A 19,667-nucleotide genomic window follows, 5' to 3' on the forward strand; every position below is an offset into this window, starting at 1 on the left:
CTTTTCTGTCTGACTATAATTGGGATCCTGTGCATAGACAACACAGGATGTAGGGTTTGATAAAGTCAGGTATCTCTGGGTGACCCAGTCAGCAAGGTGTCTTCCCATACTCCCCACTGGGTGGCCCTGCATGGACAGGTGAGGTACCAGTTTAGTCTCTCACACCTGATGTTCATCATATTAGCCCATCTGTAATCCATTCAGTGTTTCACATCTGGCACAAGATAAAGTCATGGAGACTGACATGATGGCACATTCTGCCTCTGAAGGCATATTTACCTGGGTCTGTACCGTCAAGTCTCTCGTTTAAACCTCAGCTTTTACGGAGGCGGCCCTGAGACCCATAAATTGTTGCTGGCAGACTGGCAGTTCACATTCTTAACCTGAGTCACCATGTTAAAACTGGGACTTGTGTCAATCTGTGAAGGGACAAGCATGATTGCCACCCAGACCAGATGGAAATTCGGAAGATGCTCACCAGAGCTGGCTCACCTTTTCCCAGACAGCATAGAGTTACTCCCTTTTGTAAGACCCAGCTGCTCCTGCGTAAACCATGTAGCTTCTGATTTGAGAAGAGTTTCGTCCACCCCCTCATCTTGTCCTCATAGATACACTACTTTCCAGCCTCCCAACTGTTTAGGAGCCTCACATCAGGGAGTTTTTAGAACTTTGGGGAAACAGTGCATGAGTGATCTAGAGTTTCAGTGTAGCCTGTGTCTTGTTTCAGTCCACCAAAGGATTTCTGGATGGTAGTCACCATTTTCCTTTCTTGTAATCGTCTCTCATAATCATACCCTCATCTTCACAGAGTAACTTGGATCTTGCAGAAGTTGGGGAAGTGGAGGCCCTGGAACTTCCCACAGTAATGTCTATCCGTATGCTGTGTGCCATCTAGTATGGCAGTTTGTACACAGGAAGAGGCTTAAAATTAGACATCCAATTCTTCAAAAACTAGCCACATGTCAAGTGTAAGAATCACAGGCAGCTCCCAACACTTGTCCTGGAATGGCAAAAGTAGGGTTTACAGTCTTTTCTGGAAGCTCTATTAGGCAAGGCCATTGCTTGGGATGTGGAGATGAAGGTTTTAGGGAATGTCTAAAAATCCAGAATAGAAACAAAGAGGCATGGGTTTTAGAGAAGGTGGCCCCTCCCACTAGGATGGCAAGGTGGCTGGCAGAGCAGGGTTTCTGTTAGCAAGATTCATGTTTGAATCCTGGCTCTGTGACCGTGGTCCCATAACAGGCTATTAGCTTCAGAATCTCATCTTTTGATGAGGATGGGGATGTGTCCGTGTAGGGCTTTTTAAAGACACATGGTCACCCTAGCACACAGCAAGCATGAACCATAGATGAGCTTCCATTTCTGCAGGTTCTCCACTTAACTAATCGCTGGCGGGCATATTGCTTCAGCAGTGGTCTCAGGAACAGCTGCAAGTGCCCAGTTCCTGCCGCCACAGCAGGGTTACCAGGATAACAAATTGACACTGTCCTCTGAGGCCAGCTTTTCGGGTGTGCTGCCCTTTGGAATGTACTATTATTCTGTTTAAGGCTTTAAAGAATAGTCTAGTAAATTTGGGCCCACACGGAACTCTAGGGTAATATTGTTCCCGCAGGCTAGGGGAGTAGGACATGTCATTATAGCAGTGATTACCAGCCTGGGCTTTGACACCCCTGAATATTTCCAGGGATCTCCAGAAGGGTTATAAAATTCTCAAATCAAGTTTAATTCGAAGTCACTTTAATATTTTTTAAGTGGTATATGGCACTTTAAGGACAGGAAGGAAAAGTCACAAAGTCTACAAACTCATGAAGGTGTCAGTCAGCTCAAAAGGCTGGAAATGACTGCATTGCTGGATCAACGCTCACAGTAAACATTTTGTAACAAAGGCATGTTGGATTTGGTGTCATTCATCACAGAGCAGAGGATTTTCACATGTTTGGTCACATTTTTCATTTAGGAAATATTTAAAAGTAGTATTTACTTTTTATTCCAACGCATCCACCGTGCATTTCCAAAAGAGCAGGGCTTTTCAAAGGAATCCATCAGGACTGTAAACACAAGATCCAGGGTTCTGGCTCCCTACAGTCAGTTACAAATCCACATGCTGCACATTCATAGGTGGGGCTCAGCCTGGCTCCCACTTCACTCCTGTAATTACTCGAGCATAATAAATACATCTGAGTTGAAAGGTCACTTAAAATGTGTCATAGTGATTGACAATACAGCGCTGCTCAAGTGCAAAAAATAACCTCGGCTTAATTGTTCCCAGCATTTTAAGCTGTGTTTTGTGATAAAGCTAGACATCTAGGTGTAGTCTCCTCCCAGACTCAGGGGCAGGTAGAGCTGTCACGGGGAAGCTGTCACCAGTCACCACATTCCAGGTGATCTGTCCACTCAGGGTCAGTGAGCTCCCATTTCTAACCACTCTCTCGTGCATTCTCGATGTCTATCCACAATATGACTGCCCTAGGTTCAGCCACAGCAGCATTCCCCTTCACAGGCCTCCCAGACAGCCTCTGCTTTCCTTCCAGGAGCAAGTTCTATGTGGGACCACCCAGACTCCTGGGTCTGTGGTGGTAAAAGGCATAGCTATAGCCCAATGCTAAAGGTTCCAATGTGTGACTATGGTTTGGGGGAGAGCAACATATTAAGACTTGTTTCTTAAGTCATTAGACAATCATTCTTGTTCCCCAAATTCACATTTCTCCTATTTACTACCTCACAAAACAGACCTAATATGTAAATTTTAAACACTGTGTCCCTCCCCAGGCACTTAAATTTTATCCTGCTCTTTGCAAATACCTTAAGGAATGCTTAGGAACACAGTGAGTTGTTTTATTCCATTGGCTAATGGGAACCCAAGTCACCGTCTGACAGTGGTGGGCTGTTGCAGTAGGATCTGCATTGTAAAGCCTAGCCCATCACGTCTTAGGATAATGACTTGGCCGGATTCTTTGAAATATGCCCTCACTTCTGCTCATTCTCACAGCGTTTTAAAGCTCAACTCAGTGTTCAGTCGTCGGTAACAGTTTTGCTGCTCCAAGAACTAATTTCACGATATACCATATGCATATAAAAATATATTTGCTAGAGATGTGCAAAGTTCAGTGAAACTTGGAACTTTTAAACAATAAAGAAGCATATGTTCTACTAACTTCCATCTGGTCCCCTTTTAAATATATCTTATAATTTTTAAAATGCTTTCTTCAAGACAAATAAATCTATAGATACTCTTTTTTTTGTTTAACCTGGCTTTGCACTGAGAACCCAATATTTAGAATAAATAATCAGAAGAGGGAGATGATGTCATGGCTCACCTTGAGACCGTTCATTCGCCTGACTTGGTGTGAGTTCTGCTTCCCACCCTTAGACCCTGGCAGTGGAGTTAGCTCAGACCTAACCAACCAAGAGCAGAAGTCCTCACCCAACACTGTTCTGCATCTCTACATGACCGTGGAGGTTTCCCTTTTTCCTGCCAACAAGTACTGTAGCTCGTTGTATGTATGTGTGTGTGTCTCCACAGTAATGAGTCTAGATATTTAGAAGCATATGCAGTGCGGTTCTCCCCTTGGGGAGGCATGTCCAGGGTGAAGGCCTGGCCCTCTGTGTCCTGGCTGAGGTGCCTGGTGCCATGCAGGGTGTGAGATGACCAGGAGCTCTTCAGTGTTCTCCAGCAGAGGGCTGAGCCTGCTGCTCCCCACTCTCCTCTACGCGTGGGGTAGCGCTGGAGTGAGCCGGGCTGGCCTGTGTTTGAGATGCTGCTGTGTTAGGGAATGGCTGGTTTCTAGGTGGTTCAGAGTGACTCTCACAGGGGGCATGCTGGGCTCCACCAGCTGCAGAGTTTTCCCGATTCTCACTGGTCCCCTGGAAGGAAAACAAACAAACAAACAGATGTTCCATGGTGTGTGAGAAAGAATAAAGCCAACCCATTATACATATTTTCAAGTAAGAAATAGCCAATGTGTGGCAATCTCTTGAAAAGCCCACTTCAGAAACCAATGTATGAGGAATAGGATAGATGTCTTACCTTTCATTTCCTTTCCTATGTGCAACTGCCAGAGCCGCATGAAAAACACAAACACTATAAGCAGACATATTTTATGGCTAAAGGGACATTTTTATCACTGCCAGGCAAACAACTTACTTTCATAAATATTTACTGAGTACCCAGCTTTGTGGCAAGTCATGGGTCATAGGATACCTGAATGCTTGCCATTGGGAAGAACCAGGAGACACTCTCTAGTAGTTAATAGACAGGGTCCTCACCCAAAGACAGCCAGGCGAAGAATTCCCGTTCTAATGTACATGTGGGATTTCAAAGTGCACGGTGGAAGTTAAGTAAGACAGATCAGGAAATGTGAAGATGCTGCGTGAGGCCAATGGGGAGTGAATTAAGAACACAGAAAGTACAGGTTTGTAAAATGCCACAGTGATTGCACAGGCAGGGAACATGAGCTTTAGAAATTGATGCTATAGTTGAATTAAACTTGTTCTTTCATTCCTGTGATTCTGAAATGCAATTACTTCATAACAATATTATTCCATAACCTGCTAGTTATTATTAGCTTTAACTCATGCCAGAGGAGAGAAAAAAAAACAGCTTTAATGCCACATAGTTTCATAGAACTCATCTGTGAAAATGAAGATGAGTTCACAGAGTCTTGGGCATTGCCTCTTAGTAGCAGGGCATCCTTTCCCTGTATCAGCCTCCTGCCCTATGGTATAGAGCCTCCATGGGTCCCTCTATCCCTCATGTCTAGTCCTGGCTCAGTACCTAGGTTAGGAGGATTATGCATGCATATGGCTATCAGTGAGGTATCAGTTTTGGTAAAACTATGCAGACTTTACAGTTAGTTTTAAAAGCAAGATTAATTAAGGTAGTTGACGAATTTGCTTTTTCTCATACGAAGACTTGTTTTTATTTTGAATTATATATACGGATATATAATGGTGTGTGGGTTCCTGCACATGAGTGCACATGTCCATAGAAGCCATTAGATTGCTTGAAGATTGAATTATACGCAGCTGTGAGCCACCTGTCATGGATGCTGGGAACCAAACTTGCATCCTTTACAAGCGCAGCAGACAGTCTTAACTGCTGAGCCATCTCTTTGGTCACCAGTTGCTTGTCAGATTTTTTGAAAAGAAATTGCTATTTATTTTCCTTTATTTTTTCTTTCTGGGTCAGTTTTTAAATATCACATTTATTTGTTTGTTTGCTTGCTTGCTTATTTGTTTTATAGTGTGTGTAAGTGTGCCATGGAATGGGTATGCAAGCCTGAGGACAACTTATAGGAATTGGATTTCTCCTTCCTCTATGTGGATTCCAGGGATCATAAGGCATAGTGACAGGTGAATTTACCCACTGAGCCGTCTCGCTTGCCCTCCTGTAAATATAGAGCTGGCATTACTTATCAAGACAAGGGAAAGATTAACCTAACAAGGGGGTAGTAGAGCTGCTGCTTTGACCAAACTGTTTGCAGAGGCCACATTCCTTCTGCAAAGTCAGTATGCAGCTTTGCTTATGTCGTTGCTGATTTCATCAACACCATTTGACTTTTCTCAGGAGAGGCCACCCCTTTAGGGACAAAGAGACCATGCCATTACCTCTAGTAAGGCCTCTCAGAACCACACACTACTGAGTTGGGAGCCATGCCAGGCAGATGTTTGTGGCTTAATTTAGCAGCTAGTATTTGTAATGATCCCCCCTGGAATTTTGAAATTATGGTGATATAAGCTCTTCCAAAAACAAGAGCTGTATATTCTGGTTGCAAATTGTATTTTCTATCATTGAAACACAAGAGAAGTAAGCAAAGCTGGAATATATATATTAGAATCATCAACTCCTCTGTGAAGCCTTTCTGGGCCCCACAAAGCAAATTCCCTCTCTGCGGAAGGCACTGGTGAGCATGTCGGTGGTAACCACCCCTGCCAACTAAAATTCTCTGTGTGCACGTGTGCTTCCCGCCAGGCTTTGACGGGCCTGGATGGAGTGACCGTGCACAAGGCCAGCAGAGGCTTACCTGTAAAGGCTGTATCTCAGACGCACGGCTGGCCCTTGTCAGTTGCATCATCTCCTTAACCTGGTAGAGTGCGTACACAAGGGTCACCCAGGGAGAAGAGCTGACCCCCCAGGCTGGTTTGTTCACATCTTCCTGTTCTTCCTGGTGCTTTGTTTTCTTAGGCGGAAGTCTGGGCTCCATGCGTGGCATGACATCTTCTGTCTGTTGCTGTACCAGGTCGATGGTTGCTATGGGAACAGGACTAGAGGGAACAGGGATCCTTTCTGCCAGCATTGTCTTGTCTAGAGAAAAAAAAAACAATGATAAAATTATTTAAAGAGTTTTCTACACATTTAAAACAAAGGGGAAGAGAAAATAATCCTGACACTGTGGTGCCCACTAGAATGCTGTGCTCACGGCCAGAGATGAGAAGAACCCCAAAGGCCTTTCTCCTGAGAAGCTCAGTGAGACTGAAACTCTCCTCTGAGGTTCTATAATAAGCAACATTTTCTCTAACTAGAAGTAGCACAAGCTCCAAGGTCAGTGCTGTGGGAAGGATGGAGGCTCCTAGATGACCAGCTCTGTGCTGGACCAGTGCTGTGGGAAGGATGGAGGATCTAGGTGACCAGCTCTGTGCTGGACCAGTGCTGTGGGAAGGATGGAGGATCTAGATGACCACCTCTGTGCTGGACCAGTGCTGTGGGAAGGATGGAGGATCCTAGATGACCACCTCTGTGCTGGACCAGTACTGTGGGAAGGATGGAGGATCCTAGATGACCAGCTCTGTGCTGGACCAATGCTGTAGGAAGGATGGAGGATCCTAGATGACCAGCTCTGTGCTGGGCCACAGAGTAATCAAGAACATGTGCATTTTATTGTTGACCTTTTCAATGAAAGCTCCACACTGCTTGGTTACATCATCTGCATTTGATGTAGTCTTCCTCACAACTACGATGTCAAAAAATATGATTTCTTTAGAAATTTATTTATTGTGTGTGTGTGTGGTATTTGTAGGCACAAGAGTGCCATAGAACACATTTGAAGGTCAGAGAGGACACTTGACGGAGTGGATTCTTTCCTTCTTCTCTGTGGGTCCCTGGGTTTGAACTCAGGTTTTCAGGCTTGGCAGCAGGTTCCTTTACTTGCTGAGCCATCTCACCAACCCCTCCTTCCTTTTTGTATGCCAATTTTAATAAAAGTCATGCCTTCCAAGAGAAGCATCAATAGACATAATTTTAACAAAGGTAAAGGCATAGAGATTAATAAGAGCACTCCTATCCCTAGTAGGAAATTACCAAATGGCTTTATATGCATTTGCTTTCTGGGGAGAACTGAAACTCATGCTTCCACAGCACCTTGAACGGTTACATAAAATAAAACCAAAAAAGCTCCAATCAGCACAGCAGCCAATCTCCCTCTCACAGGAGGTGTCTGCTCTACCATGAGTTCACCAGAACACCACTGAGACTATGTCTCCTGCAGGCCAATGTTCACAGCACAGCCAGGGTTCTCAGAAAACTACCAAGAAAGAATAGAGCCAAGGCTTAGCCACACCTGTAATCCTAACACTTAGAGACTGGGACAGGATTGCAGACTCAAGGCCAGTCTGGGTTGCACACAGAAGGCTAGTTTCAAACCCTTAACCCTCCACCCTCACCCCCTCAAAAGAAAGAGGACATGTTTACCTTCTTCCTCGTCTGGCACTGCCAGCCACTGGATCAGGGCAAACAGCAGGAGGATCACCAGGCAGGCCATGCCAATCCCTCGGAAGGTTGCAGCAGCCCCTTGAAAACAAGCAGAGCAGACCTTCTACCTTTAACAGTCTGGCATTTGGAGCAAAGGAAGCACAGCTTCACTGAGCAGAATCAGTGCCCTTCTGTTACTGGGAGAACAGAGGGTGGCATCCAGAGTCCCTGGTGCGGATTCTGCTCAGAGATGAACTATCTCTGAGTAACTTCCATCCCGACCTGATACACAGTGGTGCTGTCCCCATGAGGGCTGCTCACCAACCTATTAACGAACAATGCTATTCATGTGCGGTTGGAACAGTAGAATTTAAATACTGCTGTAAAGTCCCACAGCCCTGGGCATGTGCATACAAGACCGGGCAGTCAAACAGAGGGACTTCTGCCCAGGCCCTCGGATTTCCAGCAAGAGGTCTGGTGACTGTGATGGACAGATTGTGTGTATCAGCAAATAGTTAAGGTTTTTCGAGTAACTACGGATTCTGTTTCATTTTTTATCATTGGCAGCAGGTGCAGGGTACCTGACCTAACCAAAAGCATATGCGCTTATTCATTTGTGCAAGGTACCTGCCTCAATTTAAAAGTTGAATTCTGGGATAGCTGAAAAGTCCTTTTTTCCTCAAAGGAACAAAAGAAATGTTATTCTTACCAAAGTAATTGACTAACACGCCTCCGATCATGGCACCACATCCTCTCCCCAGACCCAGATGAAGGCCTTGCAGGATGCCCTGGGCAGAGGTCCTCAGCTCAGGGGGAACGGCTGCACTGAGGTAAGAGATGCATGCTGCCCAGATGGCTGCATGCGTGACTCCTACAGAAGAAGAGTGAGGGGCAGTGAGTGTCTGCTCAGCATCCCTTCAATCACACTTTTTTGCAATGTGAATGATTTATTAAAGCAGGGACCTATTACTATATAGATATACTATGCATATGTATAAATACATGTACAATTTTATAATAAAACATACAAAACAAATGCATCATTTAAGCTATTTCAATATAATATTTTTATGCTTTGTGGTTTGAAAATTTCATACAAACATACAATGTATTTTTGATGATCATTTTAACTGTTTTTAAACATACAGCTTAGGAGTATTAGGTACACTTATGGTGTCATATACACATCACTGTTCTATCTCTAACTTTTTATTATCTTAAACAAAAACACTGCACCCTTTACCCCTCAGGCCATTCCCTAGCAAGCTTGGTTCTTCCCACCCCATGGATGTGAATATTCTGTGTCTCATGAGTAGAGTCGTAACAGTATTTGTCCTTTTTATGTTTGGCTTGTTTCACTTAGCATAAGTCTCTAAGGTTTGTTCACATTGTAGCAGCATCTCCCATCCTTCACCACACATCTTGGATGCGTGTACAGAGAAATCAAGCTGGGATGGAGCTGAAAACCTCCTCCGTGCCTCTTCAAGTCCTAGGAGGGGTAACACAAGCTGCTAGGGGAGAAAATATCAACAGTTGTACTCAGCTGTGAACTCTATGATCTAATCTTTCAAGTAAGATGTGCCCACTTGTACAATAGTGGTACGACTATTATGAGGGTAACCAACACTCTTGGTTTGGATTTAAGGCCTAATTCACAAGGGGAACCTGGTGCTATAAACATGACAAGAAAAAAAACAACAACAACAACAACAACAAAATAAAACCCCAACCAACCAACCAACCAACCAACCAACCAATCAACCAACCAACAAAAAACATGGTTGGGAAGATCCTAGATCCTAGGAGGCAACTGGACACTATTGCTTAGCTAAACTGACACAGTGTCAAACTGCCTCAATAAATATTTATGTTTATACCCAAAGAGAAATGCTACTATCATCCTTAATCAGAGAAACCTCCTTCCAGTGAATGGTAGTGAATGCAGACTGTGACTGTACAAAGTGCTGAGAAGTGATAGGTAATAATCCATAAATAGGACATTTATACCACCCCTGCTGAGGCTTGGGAACACTGCAGAAGGGGGAGGGGAGAATGTATAGCCAGAGGACAGGGAACAGAGTGCCATCTTCTGGACAAGGCACAGCTATGGTGAACTGTTGGGGCATAATTTGGAAATCCATCCCACTCTGCCACAAGTTCACGAGAACCTCAATTTCTATTGTCTTTAAGATGTCAGCTAATAGTTGCAGAATGTCCTGGCCTCAGTGGAGAATGACTCCTATCTAAGTAACAATAGCCTTGGGCTAGGGCAAATCTACACCCACCCTGAAGGCTAGGAAGTGCCTGAAGACCTGAGTACTTGTAGCAAAGGAGTGTCTTCAGGATTAAGGGAAATAATTGCTGTCAGCCCTTTATACATGACAATAGATGTCTTCTGCCATTGCCCCCTACCTTTGGATGATTACTTAAGATGATGCATCAATAAACTGGGGCTTTCAGGATTAACTGTCTGCCCTCCTGTTACGATCAGATGTCTCTGTCTTTTCTTTGATGCCGTTGGATAGCTAGCCTTCCCTTGTCCATACTCCCGGACTCAGGGTCGGACCCTGGGTGGTTCGGCTGGTTCCAATCGCAGCCCGGAAGACATCAGTCTGCGGCCCTGAGCATGAACTCACAGCTGCTATGACTACAATGGTTCTGCATGGAATGAGCCCCCAACAGTCTAGAATATAAGGGGAGGAACTCAGGGGGCCCTACCCCTTACTCCTGAATGCCTGCTACTGGTACACGTCAGGCAGACGGAATCCTTGCCTGCAGCTTTGTACCCACAGATAATCCCTTCCAGCTCCAACAGCACACAAATGGCCCTGAGTAAATTCAGTGTGTCATAACCAAACCAAGTCATGAACCTGGGAAAGGGAACTGGTAAGAGATAAGGTTTAAGGGGGTTGCCAGTGACAGGAGGGGCGAAAGGGCACAGGGTAAAGGGTATAATTGGAACATACTGCATATACGTATGAAATTGTCCAAACAAAAATTAATATAACAAGATGTCTGTCCCATTGATGGCATCTGAGTTTTCCACCTTTTGACTATTATGAATAATATTGTTTAAATATTGATATTTAAGTGTCTTCGAGTAGATATGTGTACACCGGTGTTTATATAGTTAGAAGTGGACTATCCGGTTCAGGTGGAGCTTGTCGTGTTTAACATTTGGAAGAACAGCAGTTTCCCGAAGCAGCTGTACCATCGACATCCTTCTAGAAACCCACAGGTTCCAGCTTCACTGCCTCCTAGCCAGAACTTTCAAACAATGTCTTCTAACAGTAGCAGTCCTAATCAGTGCCCCACTGTGCTTTGGATTGCCTCCCTGGCCAGGAGGACAGAGCAACTTCAGGCGCTTATTGGCCATTCATGTATCTATAGAGAAATTTTGAGCCCTCTGCTTGGCCCTGGGATTAGAAGAAAGAGCAGTAGAGGGGTTTGCAGGGTCATGATCTGGCCTCTCCTCAGCAACATTAAAACCCGGCAGGACTGTACAATTTCCAAGTAACTTAGCCATATCTCAGAAACAAATCTGTATTTACAGGAATACAAATACGTCCAGCACCGAAACGGTGAATGCTAATTCACAATGTGTGGCATGCAATAAAAAGTCATGTGAACTGATCGTGCTTAAGGAGAGCCAGAAAGAGATAAAGAAATAGATAAACTTGATTTTTACTTTGCACGTTGGATTATAACTTAGAAGCATTAAAATCCTTTTCCTGTTTCTCATATATCCTTCAGTCATCATTTCAAGGAATCAGGTTTGTGAGGGTTTTGCGTTTTGCTCTGGTTTTAGTGGTGCATAGGTTAAATCCAGCCTTCTTACACACCAGGCAAGCATTATCACTGAGCTATATCCTTGAACCCATCTAGGTAATTTTTTAACTAGGAATGTAGACTGACTAGTTATTGATAGTATGTACACTTAATTTCCACAGATGTTTAAAAAAGCATTAGCTTTGTCTGGCTAAACAACCGCAACACTGTAGATACTGTTAGTCTTTTCAGAATTAAATAATGCCTAGGCAGGGTCTCAGTTATGAATGCTGACAGTAGCAGCTTACTGTGGGGATATTTTATTTATGTTAATAAAGATGGTGTTGACTTCTTTTTCAGATATCTATATATATTCTTATGAGTAACGATACAATAAAATTCAGAAGTATACTGAGAAACAAAACTAATTAGATTCAATAGTAGAATGCAAGTTGATTCATCTTTAAGAAATGTTTTTCAATGATCCAAAACCATATCAAATGACTGTAGGTTAACTTTATTGATGACTATTTCTAAGTCATCAGTTACAGGGCTTATAAGTAGAAGTAAATAATAGGCCTGGCTATGTATGTGACTACAACATTAAATTATATTTTTGGTTGTGATTTTAGATGAAATATAAGTTTTGTATTACCTATGTATAAGGGCTTGGTTACACACAAAGACATTTGAGTAATAATGTACACACTTCTCTCTCAGTGTCTCCTTTTCCTATCTTTCTTTCTTCTCTTCCCTCTTTTTCTCCATTTGCCCCATCCCATCACCCCTTCCTCCTTCAAAATTGTGTTTTCTAATATTTTGTTTTATTTAAGACTAGTAAAGCATTTTCCACCAGCATAACTTCAGCCAGATACTTAAATTACTTTTAGAATTTGTTGGCTGGTATTAACTAACAAATGCTCCTAACCACTGAGCCTTCTGTCTACAAGGGTTACAAAATTTTAAATCCCTAAAGATCATATAACTATGTTGTTAGACTAACCAAAGTAAAAAGATGTTTTTCTCCAAGCAGTGGTGGTGACAAGGGCAGCCAGACAGACTCTGCTAGAACATAATGTTCACCCTTCTTTGGCTGTTTGTCATAAATATACTGATGTCACTCCATAGTAACTAGGTATAAATCACACAGTAGATGTTTGATAAATATGTTGAGTGACAATGAATGACTCCCAAAGACCAAGCAGTGTCTGGTGTCCTGGTCTAGTGTCTCTGTGCTCCCTAGCTTTAATGGGGTTGGTCAGGATGAGCTTTGAGGCCTCATGAGATGAAAGGCATTTTCATACTATTTAGATTGGACTGGCCTGGAGGTAAGGATTCCATTAGCAATACTGTTACAGAAGCCTTCTCTACAAGGAAGTATGCTGTTTTACATAGGCTTCCATTTAGTCCTCCAAACCACAGGAACTATTTTTCCACATTTTCCAAGAGGGAAGTCAGGCATGGAGATCAGCCTTGTTCAAGGTCTGAGGGACAAGAGAGCAGTGGGAGAGATCTGAATCTAAGATATCTTAGTGTATAAATGCTACATAGTATAGCATTTATAACTACTAGAGGACTGATATACGCTAAACTGATTTGTGAAGTTTGCTGATGATATGAAACATGACCAAAGAGTTATCTTGTTAAGAAACTAATATCACCTTGTTCCCTTCCAAAGGAGCTGACATCACATGGATGTTCTAAAGTTTCCATATGCCCAAGGAATTTTTATACTATCCTAAAACATCTATTTCAATTCTCTCTTGGCTCACAATAGCGTTCTACTACAATGAATGAAGTGTACAAGTAAGGGGGAAATATCCCTTCTTAAGCAGACATTTGTACAATGTTGCTTGACTTGGGGGAATCAAATCATAATGCCTGGGAGGGCTAAGAGCTAACAGAAAACTGGGAAGCAGCACCGTTTCGTTTTTCTTGCCTCTGCCTTCTGTGCACACTCACAGAACAAGACAGAAGAAACTCCTAGGCTCCTTCAGGACATCATTGTGGCTGACCTTTCCCACGGAGGAGCCAAGGCATGGGCTTCATGTAGTTCAGCACACCTGCAATGTGGGAGCAGAAGAGCTTCTGAAAGCTCACCCTGCTGAGCCTCGGTAGGAGAATGCTCTCCCTGAGAGAGACCGTCCCTGGGCAGGCAGTAGAAGGTACCTGCAATGGTTAAGTTACTGACTGGTATAACAAGCCTCAGCTTCCTGGCTTCGCTGAGTAAGAGTCCTGCTCACAGGGAGTCCAATGGGCAGGAGACCAGAGGTTCAGCCGCTCTCCTCTCAGGCATTCCCAGACCCAGCTGCAGACTGCCCTCTTCAGGGCCCTGTCTCCCCAGCTTTCAGTATCCAAGGAAAGAGGGGTGATCGCATGTGGGAAGTCTTATGGACTGGGTGGAGGGGTAATATTTCATCTTGTTATGGCCAGACATAACTAACTGTAAGGCATACTGAAAAAGCTATAGGTCCATGAGGAAAAGAAAACAGAGGTGAATAGTAAGCCTGCCAGAGTTAGAGCCACCACCAACAGACTTTATGAAGTAATAATGAGGAGGGGGAGGAAATTATAAACATAGCAATTATTGTTAGGGACCCATGTCTCCACATATGCCAGTGTATATCACTCCAGAATCTCTTGGTGCATCCACTCAGCATTATCTTAGTTTGTGTCTCAGAACCTGTCTCATCTGACAAATGACAAGAAATGGCTCCACCCACCACAGAACTTGTGGTACATCTTGCAGCAACAGGTGAAAGGGGATGGATTTATCTGCAAGAAGAGCCCACTAATGCCCTTAAGAACCCAGCACCTGGCACCCAGCACAGGGCTTCATATCTAGCAAGAGGGCAATGACCTGAAACTAGGCAGCCATGCTGGAGGGGGAGGATGGAAGCGTTTGTGGTTAGAGCTGGAGAAAATGCCCAATTTCAGATATGAACAAAAGTGTCCAGAAAAAAATGAAGCACTAGATGTATCACATTTATATACTTTGGATCACAAATGAAAACAGAGTTTCACAAAACCTCATGCAACATTTGAGAGCATCGTGAGTCTTACATTTTGCCTTCTGCCTATCTTAAAGCAGGTCTTAGGAGTGTCAACGAAAACTGAATGTATTTAATGTCAAGACTTGGCAACCCTATATTCTATACATACTGTGTTTTTCCATGCAGCCATAAAAATGAACTTCATATCAACGTACGTAAAAATGCCCCATCCTCAAAGGCAGTTTGAAGATCAGTGTGCACACCAGTCATGATTCCCACATGCTTTGGTAATGAGGCCTCAGAACCAGTTTATGGCTAGGTTGTCATGCATTATGGAAGACGGTCATTTTTAAAGTATATTATTTTATTATTTTGAATAATGTATATGCATGTGGGTCTCTGTGCTAGGCCATCAAAGCCAGAGGCATCAGATGCCCCAAAGCTGGAGTTACAGGTAGTTGTGAGCCACTAGACATGGGCACTGAGAATCGAACTTTGGTCCTCTGGAAAAACAGTACTTACTCTTAACCACTAAGCCATTTTTATAGCTCCTAGCAGGGAAACCTTTTATAGTATATTCTCCTTGACATTGATCTTTATTGATTATTTTTCCTTTGTATGACCATATTACCTAACACCTACTGGGTGATAACCACGGCATACACTGTGTTAATACTTGGCACTGGTTGGCTGCTGATTTATACTCATACTCTCAGCTCAGGGTTGTGAGGCTCTTGCCGGAGGACACAGGGTTTACTGACAGGGAACTGGAAAGCAGAGCAAACAGCACTTTATGACTTCCTCAATTAACATAGTTTCATGAGCAAAGCTCACTGGTGTCTCCCAGATGTGCCAGGGGCAGTAAGGCATTGTCCAAGGAAGAGAAGTGACAGTGTCTGTCTCAGGCTTCAGAATTTCTTTTATGCTTACACATTATAAAGGTAGAGCTATTTTAGCTATTGATCTGGGTCTTTGAAAGTTAGTAAATATCAGCTGCAGGATACAGAGGACAATAAAACCGGCATCTTCCTATGTACGTCCATCTTCGAGAATCTGGTAGAGGCATGGATTTTATTCAAGGGGTTACACTAAGGAAACTTAATAGAAAGCAGCTAAGCCCTGAAATATGTAGCTGTCCATGTGGTTGAAAATATTTTAGAAAAAGGTAAATGTGGGGGGAAACTGCCAGAGGAGGCATTTCAGGTGACAACAACACAAGGCATTTTAGGTGACTACAAACATACAAGAGAGTGTCTACTTTGAAGGAAACATTTTAAAAGAACTTTTAGTAGCTGTGAAATATGTACTTGACCTTCATATGCTAGTTTACTGACTCAATTTGTCTACTGTGGACATTCTTTTTTTTTAACTTGCTTTTGATTTATTCTTTGTGTCTTCCACATTGTGCCTCTCGACCCCACCCGTCTCCCTCCCTCCAAAACAAAACAAAATAAAATTTAAGAGACAAAAAAAAAGGAAGAATAGGAAAACATTGTCATGGAACCTGCAGTGTGCCACAGTCAGTCACACAGTAATGTCCTTTATCCATAGGTTTTCTCCTGCAGGCGTTTAACTACATGTGCTTCAAGGATTAAGCCAGGAAGAAATGTTCCAATATGGATGATAACAGATGGAGTCATGTCTAGAATTCATGCTGTCAGATAAGGCCTGGATGCTAATCATTTCATAGTGTTCCTCTGTGCTCTTCCAGAACATAATGAGAGGAAACAGGGCTCAAACTCACTTGACTAGCATGCTGCATGAAACAGGGTGAGGCCAGAAAGGTCAGCTCAAGCGGCTGATGACAAAAAAGCCACTCTTTATCAGTCTCAACTCTGCTCTACTTATAGAGTGGGGGGTGGGGGGAGTGGGGTGGGGTTGGGATAGCAGGGGATGGGCGAAGTGGGGGAGTAGCCAATCTGGTTTTCCATGCTGGAACCAGTAACCCATGTAACTCAAAAGGAACTGGGGAGGTGGATCGGGGCTAGAGATAGCTCGGCAGTGGGCGGTGAAGAACTCTGGCTGCTTTTCCACAGGGTCAGCATTGGCTCCCAGTGCCCACTGGGGGGCTGACAACCACCTGCCAATCTAGTTCTGGGGCATCTGATGCCCTCTTTTAGACCCTATGGGCACCTGCATACCCATGGTGTACACATACGTGTGCATAAATAAAAACCGTCAAAAGAAGCTCTTCAGACTTAGCAGCCTGTCTGGCTTCATTTTCCTTAAATACATTTTTCTTTGTTTATGTGTGGGGGTGTTTCTCCTGGATGTTTATCTGTGCACCATTTGCATGCCTGGTGCCTGTGGAAGACAGAAGAAAGCAATGGTCCCTTAGGATTGGAGTTACAGATGGTTATGTGCCCCCACGGGTTCTGGAAATCATCCGGGTGCTCTGGAAGAGCAGACAATGCTCCTAACTGTTGAACCTCTGCTAGAGCCCACAAACACATTTATTTGTTTAGTTCGTGTGGCAGACAGGGCGCATGCTTGTGACAGCGTGGAAGTCAAAGGACAACTCACAAGAATTAGCTCTCTCCTCCCTTGCAGGCCCTGGGATTGAACTCACATCATCAATATTCATTAATACCGAGAATAATTTTGATCACATTCCCTGCTGAGTTTTTCTGTGATTTACTAAAACTAACACCCACACAGGAAAAGGATACGAACAAATTTGATATTGACTCTTATCAAATGTTTATATTCGGGTGCACAATCCCGAGTGTCTAAATGCTTCTTGTGTAAACATAATGGTGAAAACTGAAAACACGATCTCAGCAGCATTCCCGTCATCCAGCAGAGCCGCTGCCACTCAGATCCACTATCAAAACAAACTGCAGACTCACCGGGAGTGGAAAGCCCGGTCTGTTTGGATGGTGCTGCAAGTTGCCTGCTGAAATGGTAGCTGGCCTTCTGGACGGATGGGCTGCAAGGGAACACTGGCCACCACATGGGGGAAGAACTTAGTTCTTACAGTTCGGATCAGCTCCACTGGCCATGTCTTAACCCCAGGAGATGCCTGAATAGCCCCGTGCTAGCTCCTAGCCAGGAGGAAATCTACTGATGGCTGTTGCCATACGAGCCTGAGAAGGGAGCTGAGAGGGTGATTGGCAGCTCCAAGAAAGAGGAGAAACCGAGTTTTTCGTGGTCGCGATGGTGAGCTGGCATTGGGAACACAGCACAGCACCTTTGTCCCCTCCTCCTGCTGCATTAGCTTTTGTGGTCTGTAGGGGATGAGCTGAGCGACAAAGCGATGAAGAGACAGACTTCACTTATATCTTTCTAAGAAGCTGGTCTTGGGCCAGTGGGTGACTCAGCAAGTAAAAGTGCTTGCCACAAAAGCCTAGGCACAAGTGTTTGATTCCTGCACCCCACAGAGGAAGGAGAGAATCAACTCCTGGAGTTATACTCTGACTTTTCAACATTTGCACCCAGTGTACATGGATGTGTTCTCTGTCTCTCTCCTCTCTCTCTCTCTCTCTCTCTCTCTCTCTTTTACTAATCTTTTTTTTTCTTTTTATTAATATTTTTTTATTTTCCATTTTAAATTTAGATAAGAAACAAGGTTGCTTCACAAGTCAGTACGAGGTCCCTCTCCCTTTCCCTCCCCTCCTCCCGTGCCCTCCCCCCATCCCCCCCCCGGTATCCCCTCATTCCCCCAGGGAGGGTGAGGCCCTCCATGGGGGTGTCCATAGTATGTCATTTCATATAGGGCAGGGCCTAGACCCTTCCCCAAGAGTTCAGGGTGAGAGTGCACCTCACATTGTTCTATGGGAGTCCAGAGACCGTGTGTATACTTGGGATGGGTACTGATCTGCTGTCCAAGGCTCAATAGATTACCTAGGCCTCCTCACTGACACCCAGATTCGGGGGGGGGTCTTGATCAGTCCCATGCTGGATTCCCAGGCTGATGTCTGGGATTCAAGAGTTAACCTTTGTCTGGTCAGCTGTTTCTGGGGGTTCAACCAGCCCAGTCTTAATCCCTTTGATCATCAGTCCTCCCTCTCTGATACTGGCTTTCTTGAGTTCAGCTCAGTACTTAACCAGCCAGTAAATGAAGTTACTGTTTCCCAGACTCTCTGGGGATGGCACATATCAAAGACAGGGCTCTGTGCAGTTGGAACCCCGACACTCACCACGTCCTGTACCCTGTAGAACCCTTTGCGGGGCCAGGAGGCATGCATTTACAGACCTTCCTTACACTTGTCAGATCAGCTCTGAGCTTCCGTGGGCTCAGAGGAGATTACGATGAAACACAGAAGTGTAAGCCATAGCTGGCCCCTGGAAGAATTCTGTTAGAGTCAGAACATGCCTAGCTCCCATATGGCACACCTGGAGGCTAATATCATATGAAAGTGTGCCCCAGGTCAGAAGTTTATGATGGCGGTGCCATCCAGCCCTGGGTACAGCACAGCATTTGTGACCCTGAAGGTGCCGTGTGGCTTTTGCTATCTACTCATTCAGTATATGTCCCTTTCTGTAGGCCACATGGTGGCCTTTCATTTCAATAAAATGTTCAGGCCTCTAGCCCCTCCTTCCACAAAGCTAATCAGTCCCTCCATTGAGCTTCTCACTACAAATGCACAACTCTCTATGTCACATGCTGCAGCAGTGACAAGCTACACATCTGGCTTCCAGAACAGTGGTGAGACCTCACAGCTGAGTTCACTTTTAAAAGTTGTCTCTGGCTCTCAGATCACCTTCTACATCTCTGAAAAATGGCAGGGAAGGATTTCTAAATTCACAACACAGAACATTTGTTTTCCTCCCTGATGAAGCAATTGTGTTGTCCCTTATGGAAGAATGTCTTTGTTGTTGTTTGGTTGTTTTGGTTTTTAGAGACAGGATCTCACACTGTATTCTGAGCTGGCTTCAAACTCACAGCAACCCAAACTCTCAAGTACCAGACTACAGGTATGAGCCAGCATGCCCCAATTCACAAATACTCTTTTTTTTCTTGAGTCTCTTATGCAAACTGTCCTTTTCTATTGCAAAATAAAGGAAAAATAGCATATTAGTGTATATATGATATACACTTTGTATTTTTATAGCAACATACATTTTCAGTAGGGACACAGATCTTTTTACGGAGTCTTAATACCCTTATATATCAACAGACAATGCTATTAAACAAGGAGACAACAGGCCCTTGAAGTAGGAAATCCTTATCACTGTGAGGGTCCCTCAGTACTCATGTGTAGTGCTTTTTCATTCTC

General features: G+C 44.0%; 1 protein-coding gene across 5 annotated transcripts in view; it reads right to left on the bottom strand.

The window, feature by feature from the left end:
* Window positions 1-1,720: 1,720 nt before the first annotated feature.
* Mfsd6 (major facilitator superfamily domain containing 6) overlaps window positions 1,721-19,667 on the bottom strand; it is a 64,995-nt gene continuing 47,048 nt past the window's right edge. For 4 of the 5 annotated variants that reach the window (XM_005084492.4, XM_013123976.3, XM_013123977.3 and 1 more), the window contains 4 exons: window positions 8,397-8,558; window positions 7,688-7,786; window positions 6,024-6,304; window positions 1,721-3,864 (listed from right to left, as the gene is read on the bottom strand). In XM_005084492.4, the coding sequence (XP_005084549.1) occupies window positions 3,661-3,864; window positions 6,024-6,304; window positions 7,688-7,786; window positions 8,397-8,558 (746 nt within the window). In that variant the 3' untranslated portion in view covers window positions 1,721-3,660. Of the gene's footprint in view, window positions 3,865-4,027; window positions 4,053-6,023; window positions 6,305-7,687; window positions 7,787-8,396; window positions 8,559-19,667 lie in introns of all 5 variants that reach the window. The other variant, XM_013123980.3, reaches the window with a different exon arrangement.

This window comes from Mesocricetus auratus, unplaced genomic scaffold (assembly GCF_017639785.1).
Source record: "Mesocricetus auratus isolate SY011 unplaced genomic scaffold, BCM_Maur_2.0 Super-Scaffold_100010, whole genome shotgun sequence".
Lineage (NCBI taxonomy): Eukaryota > Metazoa > Chordata > Mammalia > Rodentia > Cricetidae > Mesocricetus > Mesocricetus auratus.